Source organism: Pogoniulus pusillus, chromosome 2, assembly GCF_015220805.1.
Source record: "Pogoniulus pusillus isolate bPogPus1 chromosome 2, bPogPus1.pri, whole genome shotgun sequence".
NCBI classification, from domain to species: Eukaryota; Metazoa; Chordata; class Aves; order Piciformes; family Lybiidae; genus Pogoniulus; species Pogoniulus pusillus.
Genome location: NC_087265.1, coordinates 10,506,171 through 10,529,887, shown reverse-complemented (window position 1 = coordinate 10,529,887; position 23,717 = coordinate 10,506,171). Strand labels below are relative to the sequence as shown.

The 23,717-nt window shown below is 42.3% G+C and overlaps 1 protein-coding gene across 1 annotated transcript in view; it reads right to left on the bottom strand.

Moving 5' to 3' along the window:
- Positions 1-23,369, bottom strand: part of DPP10 (dipeptidyl peptidase like 10) — a 665,816-nt gene extending 642,447 nt beyond the window's left edge. The window contains exon 1 of the mRNA XM_064156282.1: positions 23,210-23,369. Within this exon, the coding sequence (XP_064012352.1) occupies positions 23,210-23,269 (60 nt within the window). The 5' untranslated portion in view covers positions 23,270-23,369. The remainder of the gene's footprint in view (positions 1-23,209) is intronic.
- Positions 23,370-23,717: the final 348 nt, after the last annotated feature.

Below are 23,717 nucleotides of genomic sequence, written 5' to 3'. Positions count from 1 at the left end.
TTGACCTCAATTCAACACAAAGAGCTTGCAAAGTACGACAGCACACTGTTGTGCAAAGCATGAGTACTTCTACATAAGGTTCCATGTCCATTTTAAAGAATAACAAGTTCTAAAGATAAGATTAAGTGCAAATTATACAAGTGCTCTAAAAGTATTTTTCATTAAAATTTGTCTTAAACATCTCTCCTTTAAATACCTTTGGGCAAGTTGAGACATTCTGCTTCTTCTTTGGACCTTCAGGACCACCAGATTTATCAAAGTAGCATTTTTGTCTGTCAGACTTTGTTCCTTGGAACATCAAGCACGGCAGAATGCAGTGGTTACTGATCATCAACTTTATTCTACAATCTGAACCTTTGTATCATCATTAGCATGGGAAATAAATACCTTTAGGCAAGTTGAGACATTCTGCTTCTTCTCTGGACCTTCAGGACCATCAGGTTAATGAAAGTAGCATTTTTTTTTCTTTCAAACCTTGCTCCTTAGAACAACAGGCATGGCAGAACGCAGTGGAATGCTGTCTGCTCACATGCAGTGTAAAAGCTTGCATCTTTTTTTTTTTCCCCAGTATATGTCCTGTCATGAGAAGGAATCTATGACACATGCAGACTCTGACTGTTTCATCATGTTAGCCATGCAGAATCCAAAGGAAAATAAATCAAACTCTGAATCTGAAAAGCTTGCCTTCCACAGAAAATATGGTCTATAAAATGTGCTATAAAATGATACAGCTCCTTCTGGAAAATGTAGAGAGGATTATCAATTAAGTATATTTTTATATTGTTAATTTATAGGGAAATTTAAATTGCAACTTTGGGCAAAACTGTTAAAAGGAAGAAGAAAGGAAGTCTTTTGCCACATAAGAGAGAAGCCTTACAGCAATTTCTACTGTACAAACTCAAAGCAGCTTTGATATGACCTCTGTCTTTCAAACCAATTTAGCCTTCTCTAAGACTATGTCTGGAATTTGCATTGCAGAGAATTTAAATAACCCAAAACATCAAGGAAATAGCTTCTGTGTCTCAAAGCAGCATCTGATGTAGAAACTTCACTTTGCTTATGAGCTGACAAACCTAATTAAAAAAAATAGGACTTTACAGTGACAGATTTGGACACTAATATGTATCTCAGAAACAGTCTGGCTTCAAAGTGCAACACAGAGGCTTCTGTTTATAAATATTTAACTGAAATATTAATAGAAAAATGAGAAAATCTCCTTCATTATTCTTGAAGGAACCCGTTGGAACAAAAGCACTCATTGAAACTAGCAACTTCATTCTGACAGATACAGGAGGATTTAATGTAAACATCTCTTTTAGAAAGGCTTCTGCAGATTTGCAGTTAACAACACATGACATTTGAGTCCAGTGGTTCCTTTCCAGAGCTTGTGGCTGTACCTTCAGCTTTGCCTCATTGCTATCCCAGACCTCAAAGCAGCCTTTTCCAGTCATGTAAGAAATGTCCTTGGCAGCCAGGAGTCTATGGGAAGGGGTCACCTTTATCACTCCCTGCCCACACAAACACTGGTTTTAGCATTGCAGATTGAGCTGCTGGTGTAAATACCCTTTCTAACTCTCTCAAACTGTCTTGAGTCCCTTCCAGCCACAGAAGTGCAGAGGAGACCCCATCCAGAAGACAGGTACTTCAGCTGCTTTTAAGACAGTCTTTAATTCACTCATGGGAATTACCTCTTCCCCTTAGAGACTTCACTAGCTGCCTGTCCCTCCAGCTGACAAGCCTGTTTGCCCCACCAGGATACATCTGCAGCAGCAAGATCTTCTCTCACCACTTGCCTGTGCTGGTCCTCCATCTTCATAGGCACTCTTTATTTTCCTTTTTTTTTTTTAATATTTTGTCAGGGTTGGAAGGGACCACAAAAATCATCTGGTTCCAACCCTCCTGCTATGGGCAGGGACATCTCACACTAGATCAGGCTGGCCACAGCCTCATCCAGCCTGGCCGTAAACATCTCCAGGGATGGGGCTTCAGCCACCTCTCCGGGCAACCCATTCCAGGGTCTCACCACCCTCATGGTGAAAAACCTTTTCATAACATCCAGTCTGAATCTACCCATTTCTAGCTTTGTTCTGTTCCCCCATGTCCTACCTGACAGCCTAAAGAGTCCCGCCACAGCATTTTTGTAGGCTCCCTTAAGATACTGAAAGGTCACAATAAAGTCATCTCAGAGTCTTCTCCTCTATAGCCCCAACTGAATAGCCCCACTTCCTTCAATCTCTCCCCATAGGAGAGGTGCTCCAGACCTCTGATCATCCTTGTGGCCCTCCTCTGGATGCATTCCACAACATCCATATCCTTCTTGTAACAGGGGCTGCAGAACTGGATGCAGTACTCCAGGTGGGGTTTCACCAGTGCAGAGTAGAAGGGGAGGATCACTTCCCTCAACCTTCTGCCTAGTAGAGGGGGAGGATCGCTCCCCTCAACCTTCTGCCTAGTAGAGGGGGAGGATCACTCTCCTCAACCTACTGCCCACACTGCTCTTGATACAGCCTAGGATCTGGTTGGCTTTCTGGGCTGCCCTTCATTATAGCAGCAGTGCCTGATCCTATTCTAACCAACAAAATCTTCATCAAAATGACTATTGCAGTGTTCTATGTCTCTTAGGTCACTAATTAATAAAATGTTACTGGCTTGGAAACCTAAAGTGAATCTCACAGTGATTAAATAAAATTTAGAAGCTGGCATTAAAGTTGACATAATCATTGGCAGGCTACTAGTCTTTATTGTCCAAGAGCCACCTACTCAAATGGGATTAAGGAGGAGAAGATCAGTGCAAGTTGCCTATCATCACACTAAATCATAAAGTCATCCATTATTTTGTGTGAATTTGATGTTCTTAAATATTAAAGAAGTCTTTCTGCCATAGCTGAGAGACCATCTCAGCTGGCTGTCAGAGTAGACATTAACAGTGTGTGCTGGTTTGAGGCTAATTGGAATATTTTAATCAGAGAAATTAGACCATTGCTTGTGCAAAGAAAATAATTAAGTCTGTATCGTTCATTGGTTTGCTGAGGGATAAAAAAAGCCAAAATGTGAACAATTTCAGTCATTTAGAATCATAGAATCAAGCAGGTTGGAAGAGACCTCCAGGATCATCCAGTCCAACCTATCATCCAGTCCTGTCCAATCCACAAGACCATGGCACTAAGTGCCTCAGCCAGGCTTTTCTTGCACAACTCCAGAGACATCAACTCCACCACCTCCCTGGGCAGCCCATTCCAATGCCAATCACTCTCTTTGTAAAGAACTTTCTCCTAACATCCAGCCTAGACCTCTCTTGGCTAGATGATCTGTGAGGTCTCTTCCAACCTTGGTGATACTGTGATACTGTGATACTGTAACTTGAGACTGTGTCCCCTTGTTCTGTTGCAGGTTGCCTGGGAGAAAAGACCAACCCCCACCTGGCTACAGCCTCCCTTCAGGCAGTTGTAGACAGCAATGAGGTCACCCCTGAGCCTCCTCTTCTCCAGGCTGCACACCCTCAGCTCCCTCAGCCTCTCCTCATAGGGCTTGTATTTGGGGCTGTGTCACTGGATCTATTCACTTCCCTTTCACTCTGCTCTACTGTCTCTCCATTAACAAGTAACAATTAAGCTTTGCTGGATGTTGTTTCTGTTTGCCTAGCTGGGAAGGGAGATAGAGAGAGAAACGGGGTAGCTTTGAGCCTTCTGGGCAGTCCTTTGTCCGTGAGGGAGTTTGGATTTGTGTATTATTTCTAGTTGGTATTACTATACAGATTATTATATGAATTGTAAATACTTGTAAATATATTGTGTATATATGCTTGTAAATGTAGCTTGGCTGTAAACGTAGCTTCATCTTACTTCCAGGCCGTCTGAGCTAGTCTGGTAGATTTCATTAGTGGGGGGGAAAGTTCCTAGCCCATCACACAGTGCAGTCACACGCTTTCATAAACAGTCTTGAAGTCAAGTAACTAGGGGTGCAAACCCATGTCAGATGTGATCCTGTTCCAGCAGCTGACAGCCAACACACAGCAGCAGAGACGGTGTAACCTTCTGTGTGTTCCTACCCAGCCCTGATTAGCTGAGCTCATCGGAGCACAGAAAGCGGCTGTGCAGCACAGTCCCTTCCCAGCACGGCTCCGTGCGGCTGCTGTGCCGCAAGAAGGCAATGCAGAGCAGCTGCAGTGCAGCCTTGCTATCGAAGGCTGAGAAAAACTCAGATATACTTGAACTTCCCCTGGAAAACTAAACTTCTTCTGAGTATACGCATAACAACACTGGTTTTACTCTGGTTATTAGTAGTTATTTATCAATTACACTCAGCACCTGGGGCAGATTTCAACAATTACTGCAGTTTTACTATGTGATTCCATCCCCATTTCATCAGCGTGCTACTCGGGCATGCATTATACATGCTGCATCTTCCTCCAGCACGTCCCCTGTTCTGCAGAAAAATGATGGATTCAATAAGGCCTAGAGTCAGCCTCAAGAAAGTTGTACCATCAGGTTGCCTAATAAGGTTATTTGATACATGCTGCTTACACTCAACAACACCAGCTTTCATCTGATCAGGCAACTTGGATCATATCTTGCCTTCAGGGAAAGAAGGGCAAAATCTTCCTAAGTCACCACTAAATATAACACAGTGTTATTAAGAAACATAACTCAAACTCCCTCAGCAGAGCCAGAGCCAGGCAGATTTTCCAGCTCTCTGGCATTTCTCTCTGAAAGACAAGCAAATCAATCACATGTGGTTGGACAGGGAAGGTATTCATTAGATGTCTTGCTTATTTTTTCAATCCCTACCCTGTTCTTCGCACAGCAATGAAGATCCTAACTACATTGGTTCAGCACTTAGGCAATGCAGAGATAATTAAAAACTATTCACTCTAGTGTTCATTATTTACAGAATATATTTCCTCCAAATTTCAGATCATTCTGTCTTTTTAGGAAAGGTAAATGCATATCCTGTAAGTCCTGGTTGAAAGGCAAAAAAAAACCCCAAACTACTCTGAATGTAGAACTGTAGAACGAGAGGACACAGCCTCAAGCTACACCAGGGGAAATTTAGGCTCGAGGTGAGGAGGAAGTTCTTCACTGAGAGAGTCATTGGGCACTGGAATGGGCTGCCCAGGGAGGTGGTGGAGTCGCCGTCCCTGGGGCTGTTCAAGGCAGGATTGGACGTGGCACTTGGTGCCATGGTCTAGCCTTGAGCTCTGTGGTAAAGGGTTGGACTTGATGATCTATGAGGTCTCTTCCAACCTTGGTGATACTGAGATACTGTGAAACTAAGCTTACATGCTAAATATTATTTCCTCCAAATCTCAGATAATTCTGTCTTCTTAGGAAAGGTAAATATATATAAGTCCTGGTTGAAAGGCAAAAAAACCCCAAACTACTGTGAACATAGAACTGCCACAGTACTTTGGTTGGTTGGTTGGTTTTGGTTTTGTTCCTCAAGGAAACTAGGCTTAAATGCTAAATATTATTTCCTCCACATTTCAGATAATTCTGTCTTTTAGGAAAGGTAAATATATATCATATAAGTCCTGGTTGAAAGGAAAAAAAAAACCAAAACAAATTACTTTGAACATAGAACTGCCACAGTAGTTTGGTTGGTTGGTTGGTTGGTTTTGGGTTTGTTCTTCAAGGAAGCTAAGCTTAAATGCTAAATATTATTTCCTCCACATTTCAGATTATTCTGTCTTTTAGGAAAGGTAAATATATATCATATAAGTCCTGGTTGAAAGGCAAAAAAAACCCAAACCAAATTACTTTGAACATAAAACTGCCACAGTAGTTTGGTTGGTTGGGTGGGTTTGGGTTTGTTCCTCAAGGAAACTAGGCTTAAATGCTAAATATTATTTCCTCCACATTTCAGGTCATTCTGTCTTTTAGGAAAGGTAAATACATGTCCTGTAAGTCTTGGCTGAAAGGAAAAAAAACCCTCAAACTACTTTGAACATAAAACTGCCACAGTAGTTTGGTTGGTTGGTTTTGGTTTTGTTCCTCAAGGAAACTAAGCTCAAATGCTAAATATTATTTCCTCCACATTTCAGATAATTCTGTCTTTTAGGAAAGGTAAATATATATCATATAAGTCCTGACCCAAATTATTTTGAACATAGAACTGCCACAGTAGTTTGGTTGGTTGGTTGGTTTTGGGTTTGTTCTTCAAGGAAACTAAGCTTAAATGCTAAATATTATTTCCTCCACATTTCAGATAATTTTGTCTGTTTAGGAAAGGTAAATATATATCATATAAGTCCTGGTTGGAAGGCGAAAAAAAACCCAAACTACTTTGAACATAGAACTGCCACAGTAGTTTGGTTGGTTGGTTTTGGTTTTGTTCCTCAAGGAAACTAGGCTTAAATGCTAAATATTATTTCCTCCACATTTCAGATTATTCTGTCTTTTAGGAAAGGTAAATATATATCATATAAGTCCTGGTTGAAAGGCAAAAAAAAACCCAAACCAAATTACTTTGAACATAGAACTGCCACAGTAGTTTGGTTGGTTGGGTGGGTTTGGGTTTGTTCTTCAAGGAAACTAAGCTCAAATGCTAAATATTATTTCCTCCACATTTCAGATAATTTTGTCTGTTTAGGAAAGGTAAATATATATCATATAAGTCCTGGTTGGAAGGCAAAAAAAACCCCAAACTACTTTGAACATAGAACTGCCACAGTACTTTGGTTGGTTGGTTTTGGTTTTGTTCTTCAAGGAAACTAGGCTTAAATGCTAAATATTATTCAGTAGGATATTGGGGGTTTTAAATGTGAGCCATAAAAAGTACCTAGGGAAATAAAGTGAAATAATCTGCATTGCCAAAACCACTATTGATGAAGACCAAAAATAAATGAAAATGGGAAATTAGAAGGAAGTGGTAATTTGAAAGTGGAACATTTATAAAGCAATTCTCAACACAGCAGTAAAGGAAAGTGTGTGATCCCAAAGGGCATTGTTTCCAGCTCTGCTACACACAAGTACTGCACTTCCATCACTGCCCCAGAAGAGCTCTCTGCTCTTACTAAGGAATGCAAAATGGAGGAAACCTGGCAAGGAACAACATTTTCCTTGTAGGTGCTGTGCCACTGGCAAACAGGCACATCTGGGGACGCTGTGGGAAAGAGCAAGAGGAAGAAATCCACCAGCAGCATTAGTCCAGACCTTGTCTGATACACTAAGGCTGACCTGTGGCTTATGGGATACCTGAAAATCTGGCAGCAAATACTAAGTTCTAGATGAAATTTTTGAGGCCATTCAGGTTCAGAGAAGGGCAACAAGGCTGGTGAGGGGGCTGGAGAACAGCCCTACAAGGAGTGGCTGAGGGAGCTGGGGGTGTTCAGCTTGGAGAAGAAGAGGCTCAGGGAAGACCTTATTGCTCTCTACAACTACCTGAAAGGAGGTTGTAGCCAGGCAGGGATTGGTCTCTTCACCCAAGCACCCAGTGACGGAAGAGGATACAGTCTCAAACTGCACCAGGGCAGGTTTAGGCTGGATATTAGGAAGAAATTCTTCATGGAAAGAGTGACTGGCATTGGAATGGGCTGCTGGGGGAGGTGGTGGAGTCACCATTCCTGGCAGTGTTTAAGAGAAGGCTGGATGAGGCACTTAGTGCCATGGTTTAGTTAATGAGAAGGGTTAGGTGATAGGTTGGACTCAATGCTCAGAGGTCTTTTCCAACCTGGTTAATTCTGTGATTCTGTGATTCAGGCTTTGGAGGGATTTTATGTACTTTGCCTGCCAGCAGTCCTTCCATGTTCAGGTATGATTTAGCTTAAAGGCACCTTACTTAAATAACCTCATTGTATTTTAACAGGAGAGTTCAGAGCTTATCTATCCAGTAGTTATGTTCTTTGAAAAATCAATGGGACTTTTGCCACTTTGTCTTAAAAAAAGAACAAGACTGGGGTTTTGGAGACATCATATAAAGATGTGCAGCACTCCCCTGGGTCACATGATTCAGGCAACTTCTACTGTGAGCAAAGAGACTGTAAGTCTCTATAAACGCAGTGTAAGAGGACAAAGTCATTAGTTTTTGGGTAATTCACACAACAGATAAGTAGGATGAATGAGCAATTATGCCAAGGATTAAAATACTGTCCACCTGAATGAGACACCTGATGAGTCTCTGCTGACCAGGGAGTTGTCATTTGGTGGAAAGAATGAGTCAAAATGGGGCACTTCTTCATTTTTGCTGAATTTCCATCTTCTGATTCTCTTTTTTTTCTTAGGGTTTTTACAAACTGTTATGTCAGTCGTTTTCCTCTTGAATATAATTGTATTTCAGCTGGGTATTGAAAGGAGATAAAGAATCCACAAGGTCTCATCATCTTTATCACTAATTCCTCAGCAGCCTTGTGCAGGTCATTTAAGTTTCCTTTGCCTCCATGCCCAGCATAAAAGGGAATTAATAGTGCTTAAATGTTCATCGTGTTGGCATGTGGCAACAATCTGACTATTTCTTCATTTGTTCTTTGAAAATGTAAATTGTCACCTACAGAAAATGTTAAATGTCACAGACCTGACTCAGGGCTAAGAAAACCTCTGAAAGAAACATTTGATTAAATTATGCTTGTGGGATTAGGTGTGTTATTACAAGAAAAATAAACCCCACAGTTTATGATCTAGCTTTTGTAGCCATTGATGTTCTCTGTAAATCATAATGAGTACATTTGTTACATTAAATAATACTGAATTTAGAAGTCATCAGTGTAATTTAGTGTTTTTTTTTTTAACTATCTTCCTTTTCTTAGACATTTTTTATACTTTCTTTTTCAGCATCATTTTCAGAAGACAATGAGAATCAGAAATCTAGCATTTTGAAGCAATCATACTCACTGAAAACAGTTACAACATTTTATTTCTTTTCCTCCCCCTTTCTTATGAAAGCTTGGTTGGTTTGACTTGTTACCATTACCTTTTGATCTACATGAGAGTTCTCCACTAGAAGCAGGATGAAAAACACAATACAAAGATAAAAAGTTAGCATAAAGTAAGGTACAATCTCATAAGACACAAATTCTTCCCTCTTCTCCAGGCTGCCTGTTAGCTGGGAGAGGGCATTACTGACAACTCTGCTGCCTTGGCTAAGACATTTAATTTTCACCTTCTTCATAGAATCCTAGAATAGGTTGTGTTAGAAGGGACCTTAAAACTCATTTAATCCAACCCCTCCACAGTAAGCAAGCACATCTTCAACAAGCTCTGCTTGATCAGAGCTCCATCCAGTCTGACTTTGAATGCTTCTAGGGATGGAGTATCTACCACTCCTCTGGGCAACCTGTTTCACCACCACCCTCATCTTAAAACATGACTTCCTTATATCTAGTCTACAGCTGTCTCATTTTTGTTTAAAACAATTAACCCCTGTCCTGTCAGAAAAGGCCTTACTAAAAAGTCTGTCACCATCTTTCTTATAGCCTCCCCATGGAAAGGTTTCCCTGGTGCTTTCTCAATCCCAAGTCTCTCAGCCTGTCATCACAGAAGAGGCACTTCAACACTCTGATCAATTTACTGTCCCTCCTCTGGACCCACTCAAACTGGTCCACATCTTCCCTGTACAGAGGACTTCAGAGGGAGGTGCAGTACTTCAGGTGCTCTCTGTGAAGTAAGTAAGACTATTTTACAACACAGCTGTACCTTAGCTACCTGTTGAAAACTCCCAGTTGCCTCTGCTGCTGATGGCATGTAGCCACTGGTTGCAAGACAAGAATTTTGATGCTTCCACAAATACCTTTGGCATAAACCCATATATTTCACCTCTTCAGCCTTAGTGATCAGTTCCAACCTGTATATTTTCTTGCAAACTAAAACTTTCAAAGATAATGATAAAAAGAAGGGGGGGAGAAAGCCATTTGTGTGGCATGCAATCAATTGATACTTTGCAGGACTGGGTTCACCAGTAAAACAAGTATCTATGGACTCTGATTTCTCACTCCATTATGCATTAAAATGGCTTAGCATTAATTAATGATGTATACAACATTTTACTTTTACTGAACATTTTCATATTACAAGGCCCAGAAATATTTCCATTATAAGCCTTTAACGGCAGACATAGATTGTATCCATCTTATATCAATTGTCATCTGCTAGCATAGAATCGTAGAATCAACCAGGTTGGAAGAGACCTCCAAGGTCATCCAGTCCAACCTAGCACCCAGCCCTAGCCAGTCAACTAGACCATGGCACTAAGTGCCTCATCCAGGCTTTTCTTGAACACCTCCAGGGACGGTGCCTCCACCACCTCCCTGGGCAGCCCATTCCAATGCCAATCACTCTCTCTGGGAAGAACTTCTTCCTAACATCCAGCCTAGACATCCCCTGGCACAACTTGAGACTGTGTCCCCTTGTTCTGTTGCTGCTTGCCTGGGAGAAGAGACCAACCCCTACCTGGCTACAATCTCCCTTCAGGTAGTTGTGGACAGCAACAAGGTCACCCCTGAGCCTCCTCTTCTCCAGGGTAAACAACCCCAGCTCCCTCAGCCTCTCCTCATAGGCTTTGTGTTCCAGGCCTTTCACTCCACGTCAGGGGGAACAGTCATTACTCTTCCAGAACATCAACTTTATTAGACAGAGAGCCAAGACAGCCTACATATTGCATCAAAAACCTGTCCCCCAGCCTTTCCCTTTTGTATATTTACAATTTGCATTTATCTCTTTACTCTTCCAATACACAATTTCTTGGAGATATTTCCACTAAGATGTTTTATTGTTTGTTTACAGTAATTTAGCTACTTTATCAACCACTTAGATGATCTATTTACTCAGCAACTTCATGAAGTTCCCTTTTATGTCTATTAATCTACACTGCACTTTCTACATCAGAATTGTAGCTATTCAATAATTTAAACTTTGACATTATGAGGCTCTGTCAAACATTCATAGTCCTATTCTGGAAAACTCTTACATTATCACATGTACTCTGGATATTCCCTGCCGGGAGGAATTCCAACATTTTAATTTGCAATGTTAAAATATAAAAGCTAATCATGCAAGTGTGCATGATCACACACGTCATCATTAGTAACAGCTATTAAATATAAATAATGTCTTAAATTATATATATAAAGCTATTAAATATAAATAATATAAAAGGCAAATTTTATACTAAACAATAATGTTAGCAGTTGCATTCCTTTGCTCTAAATCTATAAAACATTGGACTGATCTGCTCAGCACTGGTACCTTGAGTACTGTGTCCAGTTCTGGGCCCCTCAATTCAAGAGAGATGATAAGGTGCTGGAATGTGTCCAGAGAAGGGCAACAAAGTTGGTGAAGGGCCTGGAACACAAAGCCTATGAGGAGAGGCTGAGGGAGCTGGGGTTGTTTAGCCTGGAGAAGAGTAGGCTCAGGGGTGATCTCGTTGCTGTCTACAACTACCTGAAGGGACATTGTAGCCAGGTGAGGGGTGGCCTCTTCTCCCAGGCAACCAGCAACAGAAGAAGGGGACACAGTCTCAAGTTGTGCTGGGGAAAGTATAGGCTGGATGTTAGGAGGAAGTTCTTCCCAGAGAGAGTGATTGGCATTGGAATGGGCTGCCCAGGGAGGTGGTGGAGGCACCGTCCCTGGAGGTGTTCAAGAAAAGCCTGGCTGAGGCACTTGGTGGCATGGTCTAGTTGATAGGGCTGGGTGCTAGGTTGGACTGGATGATCTTGGAGGTCTCTTCCAACCTGGTTGATTCTATGATTCTATGAATTGTTCTTCCAAAAAAACTGAGCCAAGCAAAAAGAAGGTTTGATGACTATTACTGGTTTTAAAAACTCTGTGCCATAAAAAATAAAGTTCTGCCCAAAACCCATTGGCTCAGTTGCAGGCACTTTTCCAAAGTCTTGCAAGGCACTTTTTTCTGCAGTGTATGCAGTATTCATCATGCATGCAGAGCATACAGCACTTTTTGGATTGCAGTTTGAAAACGAAACACAAAAATCTTGAGTGTCAATGTTTGGGTTTTGGTTTTTTTTCATTCAAACTCATTCTTTTTTATTTCCATGGCATGTAACCTCTGCCAGCATTATTCTGTAGACCTATTCATATAAAGTATTCAAAGGCAGGGGAAAAAAATATTTAAAGTCTTTCTCAACAGGAGGAAGAAGGTTTTGAAAATCCTGCAGTGAGGATTTGGCTTTTTTCTGTATCAGAATTTGCCACTAAATGATTTGGATCTATAAAAATATGTTTCAAGAGGAAAGGGGATAGAATGGTTGAAACTTAAAGGCTTTTTCAGTTATTTCAATGTAAAAATGCAAATATGCTCTATAAAAGATGTTTTAATTACAGAATCTTCTTATGTAGGGTGAACCAAATCCTCAATTGGCCCTACTTTCTTGTGGCATCAAGAGAGTTACTTCAGCAAACAGTTTTATGCATAAACACTCATTCTGAACACTGCCTGAGACTATGAATACATTTATTTTGTGCAGCTCCAATCCAGTGCAAAGATTATGGAGCTGCACTAAGTACACAAGGTCAGGTAGAGAAGTCTCTCACTTTGAAAGCTATCACATAAACCAGAGAAGGTCTCCCATGTTATCTCCCTTATGACCACATATGGCTCCCCACCACCTGACCTTCACAAGTCAGCAGTGGTCTGCTGAATCCCTGACTCAGACCACCACAACTGAGCCCTACCTGGGACTTCAGCTGGTGCTCTGGATACACAAACAGCTTGATTCAGTGTGTCCAGAGCTCAATCCAAACTTATCTTGTCTACCTTGGGATTGCTACAGTGACCCTACAGAATTTTAAGTCAATGTGTATGACAAGAAACAAATGAAAAAATCCAACATTCCTACAGAAAGGGGGGGGGGGGGGGGAAAGTGCTGTTTAGTTAAAATTCATTAAACACATATCTTTCACAGAATAACCATCAAGTCAGTTACTTCATTTTTATGTACTAGATGTTGAAAACAACAGCTGCTCACCAAAAATCAAGGGGCCTAATCTCAGTGGTCATCTAAAATTCTTTTCCTTAACTCCTCAGATCTGAGCAGTGTTTAGTGTTGTAATTCTGCTGATGCTGCTACGTCATTAGAAACTATAAATATTGCCAGGGGTATCTTTGAAACAACTTAAAATGGCATCTCCAGTAGATGTGACCTCACTTGGGATGTAACTTGTGTCATTCAAGAGTTCTAAATCAGTGAGGGGAAAGAAGCTTCCAGAGAGACTGGGAAATAGAAAAATAGAAAACCACCACCATTTCCTTCATTATTTTATGGATTTGTTTTCACTGAGCTTTTGTTTGCTCTCTACAAATATTTACATAATCAAATTTCAGAGAGATTAATGTTCCCAGAAAACACATTACAGCTGTTGAATTACAAAACTGAGATTTTTTTTTCACACTCCAGACTAAATCTATACCAAAAAATGTACTCATAGATGTAAATTTGTATTTCACTGAAGGCAACTGTGGGGAGTTCACAACTTAAAAATTATCACAGGGAAAGAGAGACATGGGTGGCATATACTTGGTCTTGGACAGAGCTTATAAGCTTACTCTAAATTCCAGTTTTCCAGTTTATATCTCCAGCCATTAGACTGTACAAAAAAAGTCAACTAAGTAATTATTGATATGTGTATAAATTACAGAAAGAAAACCTATAGTCAATCATTTCAGCACTGCTAAAATGCTTTTATGGGTTTGGATTAGCAGGAGAGAGAGAGAGAAAGGATCCTTACCAGCAACAGAAAGTAATATGTCCCACAAGGGGCCAAAGCAGAAGCACAGCAATTTCCTTCCAGTCTCACAGAGGAGCAAGGTTAGGACAGAGACTGAATAAACAGACTGTGGTGGCGCTCAGTGCCGCACAGAGTGGATTTCTAGTACAGGTGGAATGTGAGTGATGGGAAAAATTAAAACTTTAGAGGGTTGATTCTTTTCAGTGTTCAGAAACTGCAGTGGTAATCTCAGAACATGTCCAAATTTATTTATGCTAAAAATGGACAAATAGGTTGAAGAAAAAAAAAGTAAAAAGACTCCTCCCTTCCCCAGATTTACCGAAAAGCTCAAGTAAGCCCAAAGTCCTCCCTGCTGTTCAGTTCAAGTTTGGAGACACCAGGCTGTAGGTGCTCACAAACTGCCCAGAGGGCTGAATGTGGAGGGGAACGTACGTGCTGGAGTTCCCATGGTGTACACAGAGACAGGCACACGGCAGAGCCAGCACCATCACACCCGGAAAGCAATGTCTGCAGCTGCCTCAGCCTGAGAAGGCAGCAGGGGTGAGCAAGGGACTGGATGTGCCACATCAAGGAGGGTCACTGCATCTGCATCTTCTCCTCTAACCAGTAATAGAAAATAAAGGAAAAGAGAGGCAGGTTTTGGCTCTCAGTTATCACACACAAGGGATTACAAAGCTGTTTTTTAACATGATGCTCATGTCTGCAGGTCATCTCTGCAGCAAATATGAAGAGAACTGTTTGTGGTATTAATCCCAAACTGGCAGACCGGTGAGGCTTTCAAACTAACTGTTTAGGGCTGTAAAAGGAAGGGGGAAAGATTTCTTTTAGACAAACTGCTTAATTGGGAAGTCAGGAATTGTCCTGCATAAGCAATTGATTTTACAAAAGAAAAGAAGTTTATTTCAAAATACAAACCTGCTACTTATCGATAACATCCAAGGAAAGCTAAGCTAAGGGATAAACACTCACCCTTACACTGTGGGAGCCACAACTTTAAAACCATAAATAAAGCTAATAAACCAACACTATTTAAATCAAGTTTCTTCATGCCTTGGCTGCTGTACTGAAGAGTAATTCCAGTGCCTGACACACTGAGTTGAGAGATCACTGACTGATCATTCCCCTAATGGCAGGAGATGAGGAAATGTGATCCCCAGAGAGGCACTCAGCCCTCACCATTGACATCTAACCGTCTTGAGACCAGCTTCCCTTATGCTTAAAGGACTTTGGGGTATTGGATCACACAGCACTGGAGATCTCCCAGCAAATCTGTGGTTCCTTCCACCGCCCAGGAAATGCCTCACCTCACACAGGAGCACAAACAGAGCATTTACAGTCACAAATGTGACTGCTGGGCACAGGCATTTGCCCGTGTTTTCTCCTTCCCCAGTGGGAATCCTTTTACAGGTCTCTGTTTTATCAGCACAGAAAACATCTCCACATCACCTACTTAATCTACAGGGTGAGATCACTCTACCTACTGCACCTCTGGTTGAAGCAGGGCTCTCTGGTGAACCACTGCAGGACAGTCACCGGCCAGCGATGTCGCTTGAACAGCACACAATTAGCACAATGGATAATTAGGATCACCAAAGGGGTAAGACACGGTGCTTGCCTAGGAGTCAGCAGTAGGAGAAGGGACAGGATTATCACCCCAAAGCACGGGCTTGCCTTTGAAAGCAAAGTTTGTCATTTTAGTGATACAAAATGTAACACAAATTTGAGATTACGTGCTAACACGGCATAACTTTCTCAAGCTATAGGAAAACAAAACAACCTATGTGTCATCCTTTAATATAACAACATCCATTTTTCCATGCTTAGCAACCCACTAAGCACCTCTGATGTTTGCTACCGTAAATCACAAGAGCTTGCAGGCTTTTTTTACCCAAATATCTTTAATTTTGTTTGTTCCACAACTATGTTAACACAAAAGTTCTCAGCAATCTGTGAACAGAAATGACACTGGATTACTCTAGGTGACATCTCTTACAGAAGCAGCTCAGGTTTTACAAGTAGTAGGACTACTATTACGATTATGATTGTTACTATTATTACTGTTATTGTTGTTATTGTCATTGGAATATGCATTTTTACAAGTTATAGCAATTAAATCATTGCAGAATAAATCTAAAGCAACTTGCAATTTTGAAAATACTAAGACTTTCACACCTATATGCTCTCATTGACTCTCACAGTGCTGAACTACTGCTGCACAGGTAGCTAAATTTGGACAAGGGCTACCAAAATATTATCTCAGCATGCTTCCAAAATATTTTTTTTCAAAGGGAAAAAAATTCATAATTCTTGTCATAAATTTCAAAAAAATAGGGGGTTGGCTTCTTTTGTTGCTGTTCCTATGTTGCTACACAAGCCGAGGGACCTATTTGTAACTAACTCTGTTTATATTTTTCCACTTTTCCCCTCTATTGCCATATCTCTTCCAAATACATACATATATAGAAAGATAAACAGCAAATAAAACTATGTTTAGAAAGCATATTTAATGTGGAGAAAGAAATGATCCCTTCCTCAGAATGAAGCTTGCAGACACTGCGCTGCCTTGCTCCTAGGGAGCCACGCTTAGATGACATTATAAACCTCACCTCTGGCAATCATCAATGAAAGTGTGTTACTTCTGCCTCTTGGTTTCTCCTTTAAAGCCGTGGCTTTCTGTAACAACTTCAGTGTGACTGGCCAGACTTAGCAATGTAATCTAACAGCCAATATCCCTTGTAGCGTCTTTCTAGCTGAAGCTACAATACAGTTCTCCATTCTAATACTCCTTGACTCGCTAGGCAGCTTTTAACAGTCAATTGCATTCTGAGATCTCAACTTCCTTTGACTCCTGTGACTGCCTTCTCCTGCCAAGCTGCCATCACTGCCTCAAGGTGTCCTTCAGATATGGTCTCTGTTTCCTTCTCAGCTTTCTATAAAACTTCCATGGGGCTCACCCTGCACATTGTTTTCCCTCAGTAAGATCACGCATCAACTCAAACTGAACTGCTGTCTCTGGGTCATGGAGTCACAAACTGCTTTAGTTCCAGTTCCCCTCTTTCCAAAGTAAAATTTCAGATTATTTTCTTGATATATCCTCAGGAAAGAGGTTGGCAACTCTAACACCAAACTTTAAAAATCCTTGGACTCTGTACTATTTTCCTTGAGGCCCTTGGATGGCACCACCATTCTCCCTCTTTCTGGCACTCCTGATGTGGAGATGAGACCTGTGAGATGCCCGCAGTACCTGCTGCTCTTTTCAGATGGTGCTCCCTTTGTCAGCATTTAAAAATTAACTTTAAAGCACAATTCACTCAAATTATTTTAGTGGTTACATTTCATACGAAATAAATCATTACCTCATCTGCAGCAGTTGCATTAACTTCAGAACTCAGGACTGTGGAAAGTCTTCAATTAAGCTGATGACTGATTCTAGGTGTTGCCTTCCATTAGGTACCATGGGTTGGCTGTATTGCTGTGAATGACTCCTAACTCCATTCACAGTGTGACAAACCTCCATATCTAATTCTCTCTCTCTGCAAGAAAAAGCCCCTAAAGCATTTTGCCACTATTAGGTGCCTCGTTCAGAAGAACCGTAGAGGTTAATTTGTAGGTGCCTAAGATGATTCTTCTTTTCTGGCACATAATGACACTAACACTGGCTGTTGTCAGCACATGAGAAGTCAAAGTCACTAATCCAAAAAACTGCCTAATGATTAACACAGCATGACTGCTAACCTAGATCTTGCATAATTTAGCTTTTATAATTCAATTTGAAGACCTTGGATAAAAATCTTTAAATATGAAAGGTCCTCGATAAATGCGAAACAATGCTCAGTGGGCGGACAGCATGCAAGCCTTACCATGCTAAGATCAAGAGCAAAACCCTGAACAAAATAAGCACAAAATTATCTTCACACATATTTAGTAGAACAGGTTGGGATTTTAGAATGAGAAAGATTAAATTCCTTAAGATGTGCTATCCTTTCAGGAAAGTGGGAAATTGTTATCTGACACTCACAGACCCCTCTCTTAAGTGGCTTCAAAGCCAGTCAAACCTAATGCCACATTTCTTAAAGTAATGAACTGCAGGTAAGAAAAATTTCATATGATTATGTCCTGGGCCCAAATGCAGGTTCCCAGAGACTCCAATGAATCTAGTAGACCCAATGACAATTTATAGAATTTATAGAGTGCCCTCCCCTCTTTTCCCCCTCCCTTCCCAGAGATAGGGAATTAGATGTAGAGAGGGAGAGGTGAGCACACCCCAATAAATCAATCTCACTCGATTTGGAAGTTAAAAAGGAAAAGTTTAACAATAACTTAGAAAAGGTATTGGAGGTAGGGAAGTTTACAAAGGATAAGGAAGGGAAAACAGCAAAATACAAAAAGGGATGGATACAACCCGAGTAATGTGATGGTGTCTCTGCCTCGTGGCTGCCACATGGTGTGCTGGTATGCAGTGTGAGTATGTGTACCCAGAGGAAGCCAAGGCAAAAGAGGAAGAGGAGCAGGAAGTGCTCCTCTTTTATACCACAGGAAGTGGGGGGAGTGGGCTAACCATCACCTGGAGTGTGGCCCACCCCTGGGGAGGGGCCAAGACCCCTAGGGTCAGGTTCAGGGTTACTCCCCCAGGAGTGTTAACCCTATACAGATTACAATCCAAGAAAGTACTAACCTATTATTAAATATAACTTATCATAAGGTTCAAGTATATTAGTTTTTAAGTGCCTGCCTTTTTCCCCCCTCATTTCTGCAGCTGTTTGTTTGTAACCAGGCATTTTCAGAGGATTGTTTTTTTCAAAAAGAAAAGGCACTGGTTATTCTTGGGTAGTACAGATGTTGGCAAGGAGACTGAAACAATACAAACAGGTAATATGTGGAAATAGGAGGATTTACAAAGTGTGATTAGATTGAACATTCCATCTAGGGACCTCCAGGTTGCTCTCCCCGTACTTACATGTGTATCATCAGAGGTGTGGTTTTGGTCAGCAAGATGACACCAGCAACTCCACTCAGAGCAAATGTGATCAAAGGCAATTAACCAGTATGGATGAAAAGCATCTGCTGATGATGAGGATGCAAAAGATCCCTAGATGCGTGCCTTCATTGATCAAGTCTCGAGGCTTTCCCCTCACACTACAAGCTGCTCTCTGTGACTAGTGCTATAGCCACTTTTGATGTCCCCTAATGGTTCACTGCACACCTTCAGACAGAGTCTCAAAGGCAGGATGAACCCAAGGGCATTGCACGTCTGCTCAGCATTTATGACACTAAAAAGCGTGTGTTTTAAATCTCCATTTCAAGACAGCCACATCCAGAGGTGTGACAGCAACCTGCCTTCTCCACAGCCAACCTGCCTCCAGCCTCCACTGCCACCTCCGCACTGCTCTTCCCCACCTCCTCCTATGTTTCCACACAGCACAGCAGTGTTCTAATCAACTCATGCCTTAAGCAAAATACCACCCAAACCTATTTGCTTTAAATGTACTACATTTTCTTGGCTTTCTTGCATTATTATGCTGCCATAGGCTGCCTTTCTGACAATGACAACAGCCCTGTGTTACTTGTGCCCTTTGTTACGTATCATCCTGGATAATTCATAATTGAACACTCGTTGAGATTATCTGTTAGTGACTTGCTTTTGATGTAATGGATTTCAGAAATGCTGTCCTCATTTTAAAGGATTTATTTCCTAAACAGCCGACAGATTTGAGTCATTCTTATACCTGCACAAAGCCTGGTTGTGTACATCCTGTGGGCACTGGAAGATCCAACTACCTGGAATTTCAACCTGAAAAGTACTACTGAATAGCCTTTATGAACAGGAACAGCCACCAGCTGGCATCTTTCTCTATAAGGAGGGAGTGTATGTACAGCAGCTTGCAAGAGGAGGCAGATGTTTCCTGCTAAGGTGTAGTTCTGGTATAAAAATCTTAGCTACTGCAAAGACATATCTAATTCCACAGAGAACACAAGAAACCCTTTAAGCACAAGCTCCTCAACCTAGCTGCAAGCAAGAAAAATAATAGTAAACCACTATCAATTACTGAGTGTTAAAATACTACTACAACAAACCTTAAATGTAAAAATTCCCAATACTGTCCCTGCTGCTGCAGAATGTTTGTTAAGGACATATCTGCGCTTGCCTTTTGTAGTTTATGGTCTAAGAGCTAATGAATAAATAAAAGTGAAAGGAAGACAGGGAAGAAGGAAGAGTAGGGTAAAAGGGTATAACATACATATTATATTACACAGTAATTATGTGCCTCTGAAATGCCAATTAGTAACTCCCTCCATGATCTAGCTCACAGTCAGATCAATATTAGATTGATAACAGCAGAGAGTCATGATCTAGTAGAAAATGTTTTATTATTAAAGACTGTAGAAAACCACAGGAATATGAGCTTAATTCATCTCTGGGTTTTTTTTAAGGGCAAATTGTACTTCTGACTGTGTTAAGAGCAAGACATAAGTATTTCTGGTCCATGTACAGTACAATTTCAGTACAAACATCTGGTTTGAAAGAACTTATAATGGCAGATCCTGACCAGCCAAGATAAATTATTATTTTCTGTTTCTGGGTTGTGGTTTGTTTGGGATTTTTAGCTCTAAACAAGGCAAACAAAGTTTTAATAGACCCTTTGCCAGGGAGAAAAAAAATATTTAAAACCATTTGGCCAGCAGTGCAACATGAAAGTGCACAACAACAGAGTGATCCTCGTGGAAGAGCTAATTGACTTGCTGTGTTGATAAGATGAGCCAAGACTGTGAAGAATAAAACCAAGTTCGTTGCCCTGGGGCGGGGGGAGGGGCTCCTGAAGTCGAGGCTTTAATGATTCAGGAATAAGGCAGGTATTTAGCATTCCTACCTAGTCCCTAGAAGTTTTTTGTTACAGATCCAAGAGTGAAAGATCATTATTCATAGTGGTGTCAGCAAGGTAGTAGGATTTGCAGTGATTTCAGAAAAGCTGTAAAAAGGCTTAGAGGTAAAAGAAGGCTTTATTGCATTTTATTCAAGAGAGTTGGTATCTTTCAGCATTTTTCTTCTTGCTTTGTGTTGGATTTCCTCTGCCAGCTTGGTTCACCATCAGCAAAGCTACTTAGATTCAGTACCATCAATTCTCAGTGATCATGGATGCAAAAAGTTGCACCATTCCCTCAACAAGGAAGAACGTGAGAAAAGGATAGGATGTCTCTACACCTTGGCACCGGCCCTCCTCAGTCCCAGGGTGATTCAGAACAGGAACTGTCACAGATAAAGTCTGAACAACTCAGTTTTGAGGACAAACGGATCATTCCACTTCTAGTTACATGGATTCAAATGTTTCTGCTGTGTTACATAGCAGCCAGAAGATGATAAAAAAAAAAAAAACCATGGAGAAATAACATTAAATTGATGGGAACACCCAGGAGCTAATATGTCATGGGTTTGTGAGTTGGGGAGAAACATAAAGTATAACAAAAACAGGGAGGGGGAATAAAAGGAGGGAGAAGAGAGGGAGGAGTATAGGTTCCATGCCAGTAGATGTGAAGTTTCCTGTAAAGTTGGTGGGGTTTTTTTTTTCATGATTTCTGGAACTAACACTGTTTCTTGGTAAGTTACAATTAATATGCAATTTATATTTGTCTGGTCACTAACGATATATTTCCAAAGTAATTTCCAATGCAAGGTCCTCATTACCATAGGGCAGCTACTGCTCGCCTGTAGTCATAAATACTTTCTCATGGAGTATCCATTTGTCTGGCATGGAAGCACTTGAAACTATTTAGAAAGCACATTTTACACCTGACACATTGAATTAAGAGTGAAAAAAATGAGACAGATTTCTAAAAGCATCAGTATTACTGCACTGGTTGTAAAACAGATTCATGTCTAGAAGGCTCTGATTCATGTTCTCTCTTTTTGAAGACTATTGAATTGTCTAGGTCTTCTTTCTATTTTTTAATGGTATATTGATATTGGTAGGTGGTGGTGTTGTTTTGGCTTTGAAGTCCTGTCAAATGAATTTAATAAGTGTTGCTGTCAGTGAAAAATTAGCATCGCTGAAACAAATGCAAGAGGAGAATACTACCCCAAGTAAGTATCCCACTGTACTCTGTTCTTTGGTGCTTTCAGAGCCAGACCTGGAGAGGATGAAATAGTTTTCAACAATTGAATACTGTATATGCTGACTCTTGAAATGGGCCATGGCAATAGGAATTCATCACTTTTAATGACCATGCCCATGTGAGCATGAACTAACCAACCGTTTATCCATACAGTTACACACCTGGTCATTACAGCCACAGCTCAATCCACAGCCATTCTGCATTACTAATGGTACACTGCTAATGCAGCCTACATGAAAACAACAGTCCTAACAGAAGAGTTATACCTTCAATCCCCTCCTGCCTCAGCTCTAAGTCATCACTTTTCTTCCCAGCACTAACTGCATAAAGCCCAACTGACAAGCTACTAACACAATGTGCAGTTAGCTGCTCCTTCTGAGAAGACAAACAAATCCCAACCCCCCCAACTTTGCCTGCGATTGGATGGGAGCCCCAGCAGCTTTCCTCGCCCTGCAGGAACCTGCGCAGCCTCTCACTGGGTGATCCTGAGTCACCCACAGCATAGCACTAAAGAGAACTTTTTAAGCATTCACATCATTTTATGAAACAAAATAGCTGGTGTCAAGTTTCTGGATATTTTTTTCAGAGCTAAGAGTCAATAACCAAATACTGTCACTGACTGCTTATTTTATTTCAGGCATCTAGGGGAAAAAAATAAGAGAAAAAGAGAAAAGGAAAAAACCCACACTTATTTCTGCAGAGATACTTCCTAGTGAATACAAATCTGTTCGGGGATTTCATTTTATAGCCGTTGAGAGCAGTAAGTGGGCTGGAAAATAGACTTAGATCGATGCAAAGGCAGGACCGTGTCAGAGGCTGGGGAAGAAGGTAGCCCGGAGAGAGACCGCTATTCCCCCGGGGTCTTCCCCCATCCTCATCTTCCCTGCCCAGCTGCAGCACCCACACACCTCTCTCGCACGTGGGGACAACAAAACCAGTAGGCACACAGCCGCCTGCCATCCGGGATCCTTCCGACTGGGCAACGTCAAAAGCACGACTAACAAACCTGGTTTACACCGTACTGTTCAACCACAGCCTCAGCCACATCATGACTACAGAGCAACTAGAGGGGCAACGCTATCTCCGTGACCAGTAGCCACCTCCTCCGGGGCTAAGCTCTGGCCGAGCCCGGCGAATGACCGTAGAGAGCGCAGTCGCCAGGTACCGCCTCACGGAGCCCGACAGAGCTCGGCGAAACTCGCGGGACAAAGTTGCCGGTATCGGACCTCCACCTCTAGCATCCTCCCGCGCTTTGCCCTCACCTTGGGCAAACTTTCCCCGTACGCGGCCCGCTTCCTCTCCGCCGCCGCAACGGGCGACAGGGCACAGCGGCGGCAGCCCCGCGGTGCCCTGCCAATTTGCCGGGTTTGCCCCACGGCCGCTGCCGTCCGCCCCACCCGAGCCCGGCGCTGCCCGGCCGCCGGCCCTACCTTGACGGCGCGGGAGGACTGGCACTGGACGTGGTGGGACACCGTCGCCGTCTGGTTCATGGTGCCGGCTGGGCTGCGCGGCGGGCAGCACCGCCGGGCGGGCACGGGGCGCCCGCAGCTCCCGGCGCCTCCTCAGCGGCCGGGGGTGCTCCGGCTGCGGCTCCGGCTGCGACGGTTCCGCACCCCGGGGCGCCGCGACAGCTCCGCCCGGCGGGGCCGCCCGCCCCCGCCGCCCCGCCCGGCACCGCCCCGCGCCGTCCACCGGGACCGGGACTGAACCGACGCTGCGACAGGGATCGAGCTGAGGCCAGGACTAAGCCGCCGCCGAGTCGCGCCGCCCTCGCCCCCGGGGCCCGGAGGCAGAGGCTGAGCCTGATGAGCTCCCCTCTGTGAAAGCCAAACCCCGCAGCGTTCTTAGCTGAAATTAGTGAGATTGCAACAGAAGTTTATGCTGCTGCTTTTCTCTTCTTGCTCCCAGGCATTTTCCCGCTTTCCCCGTTCCCTTCTG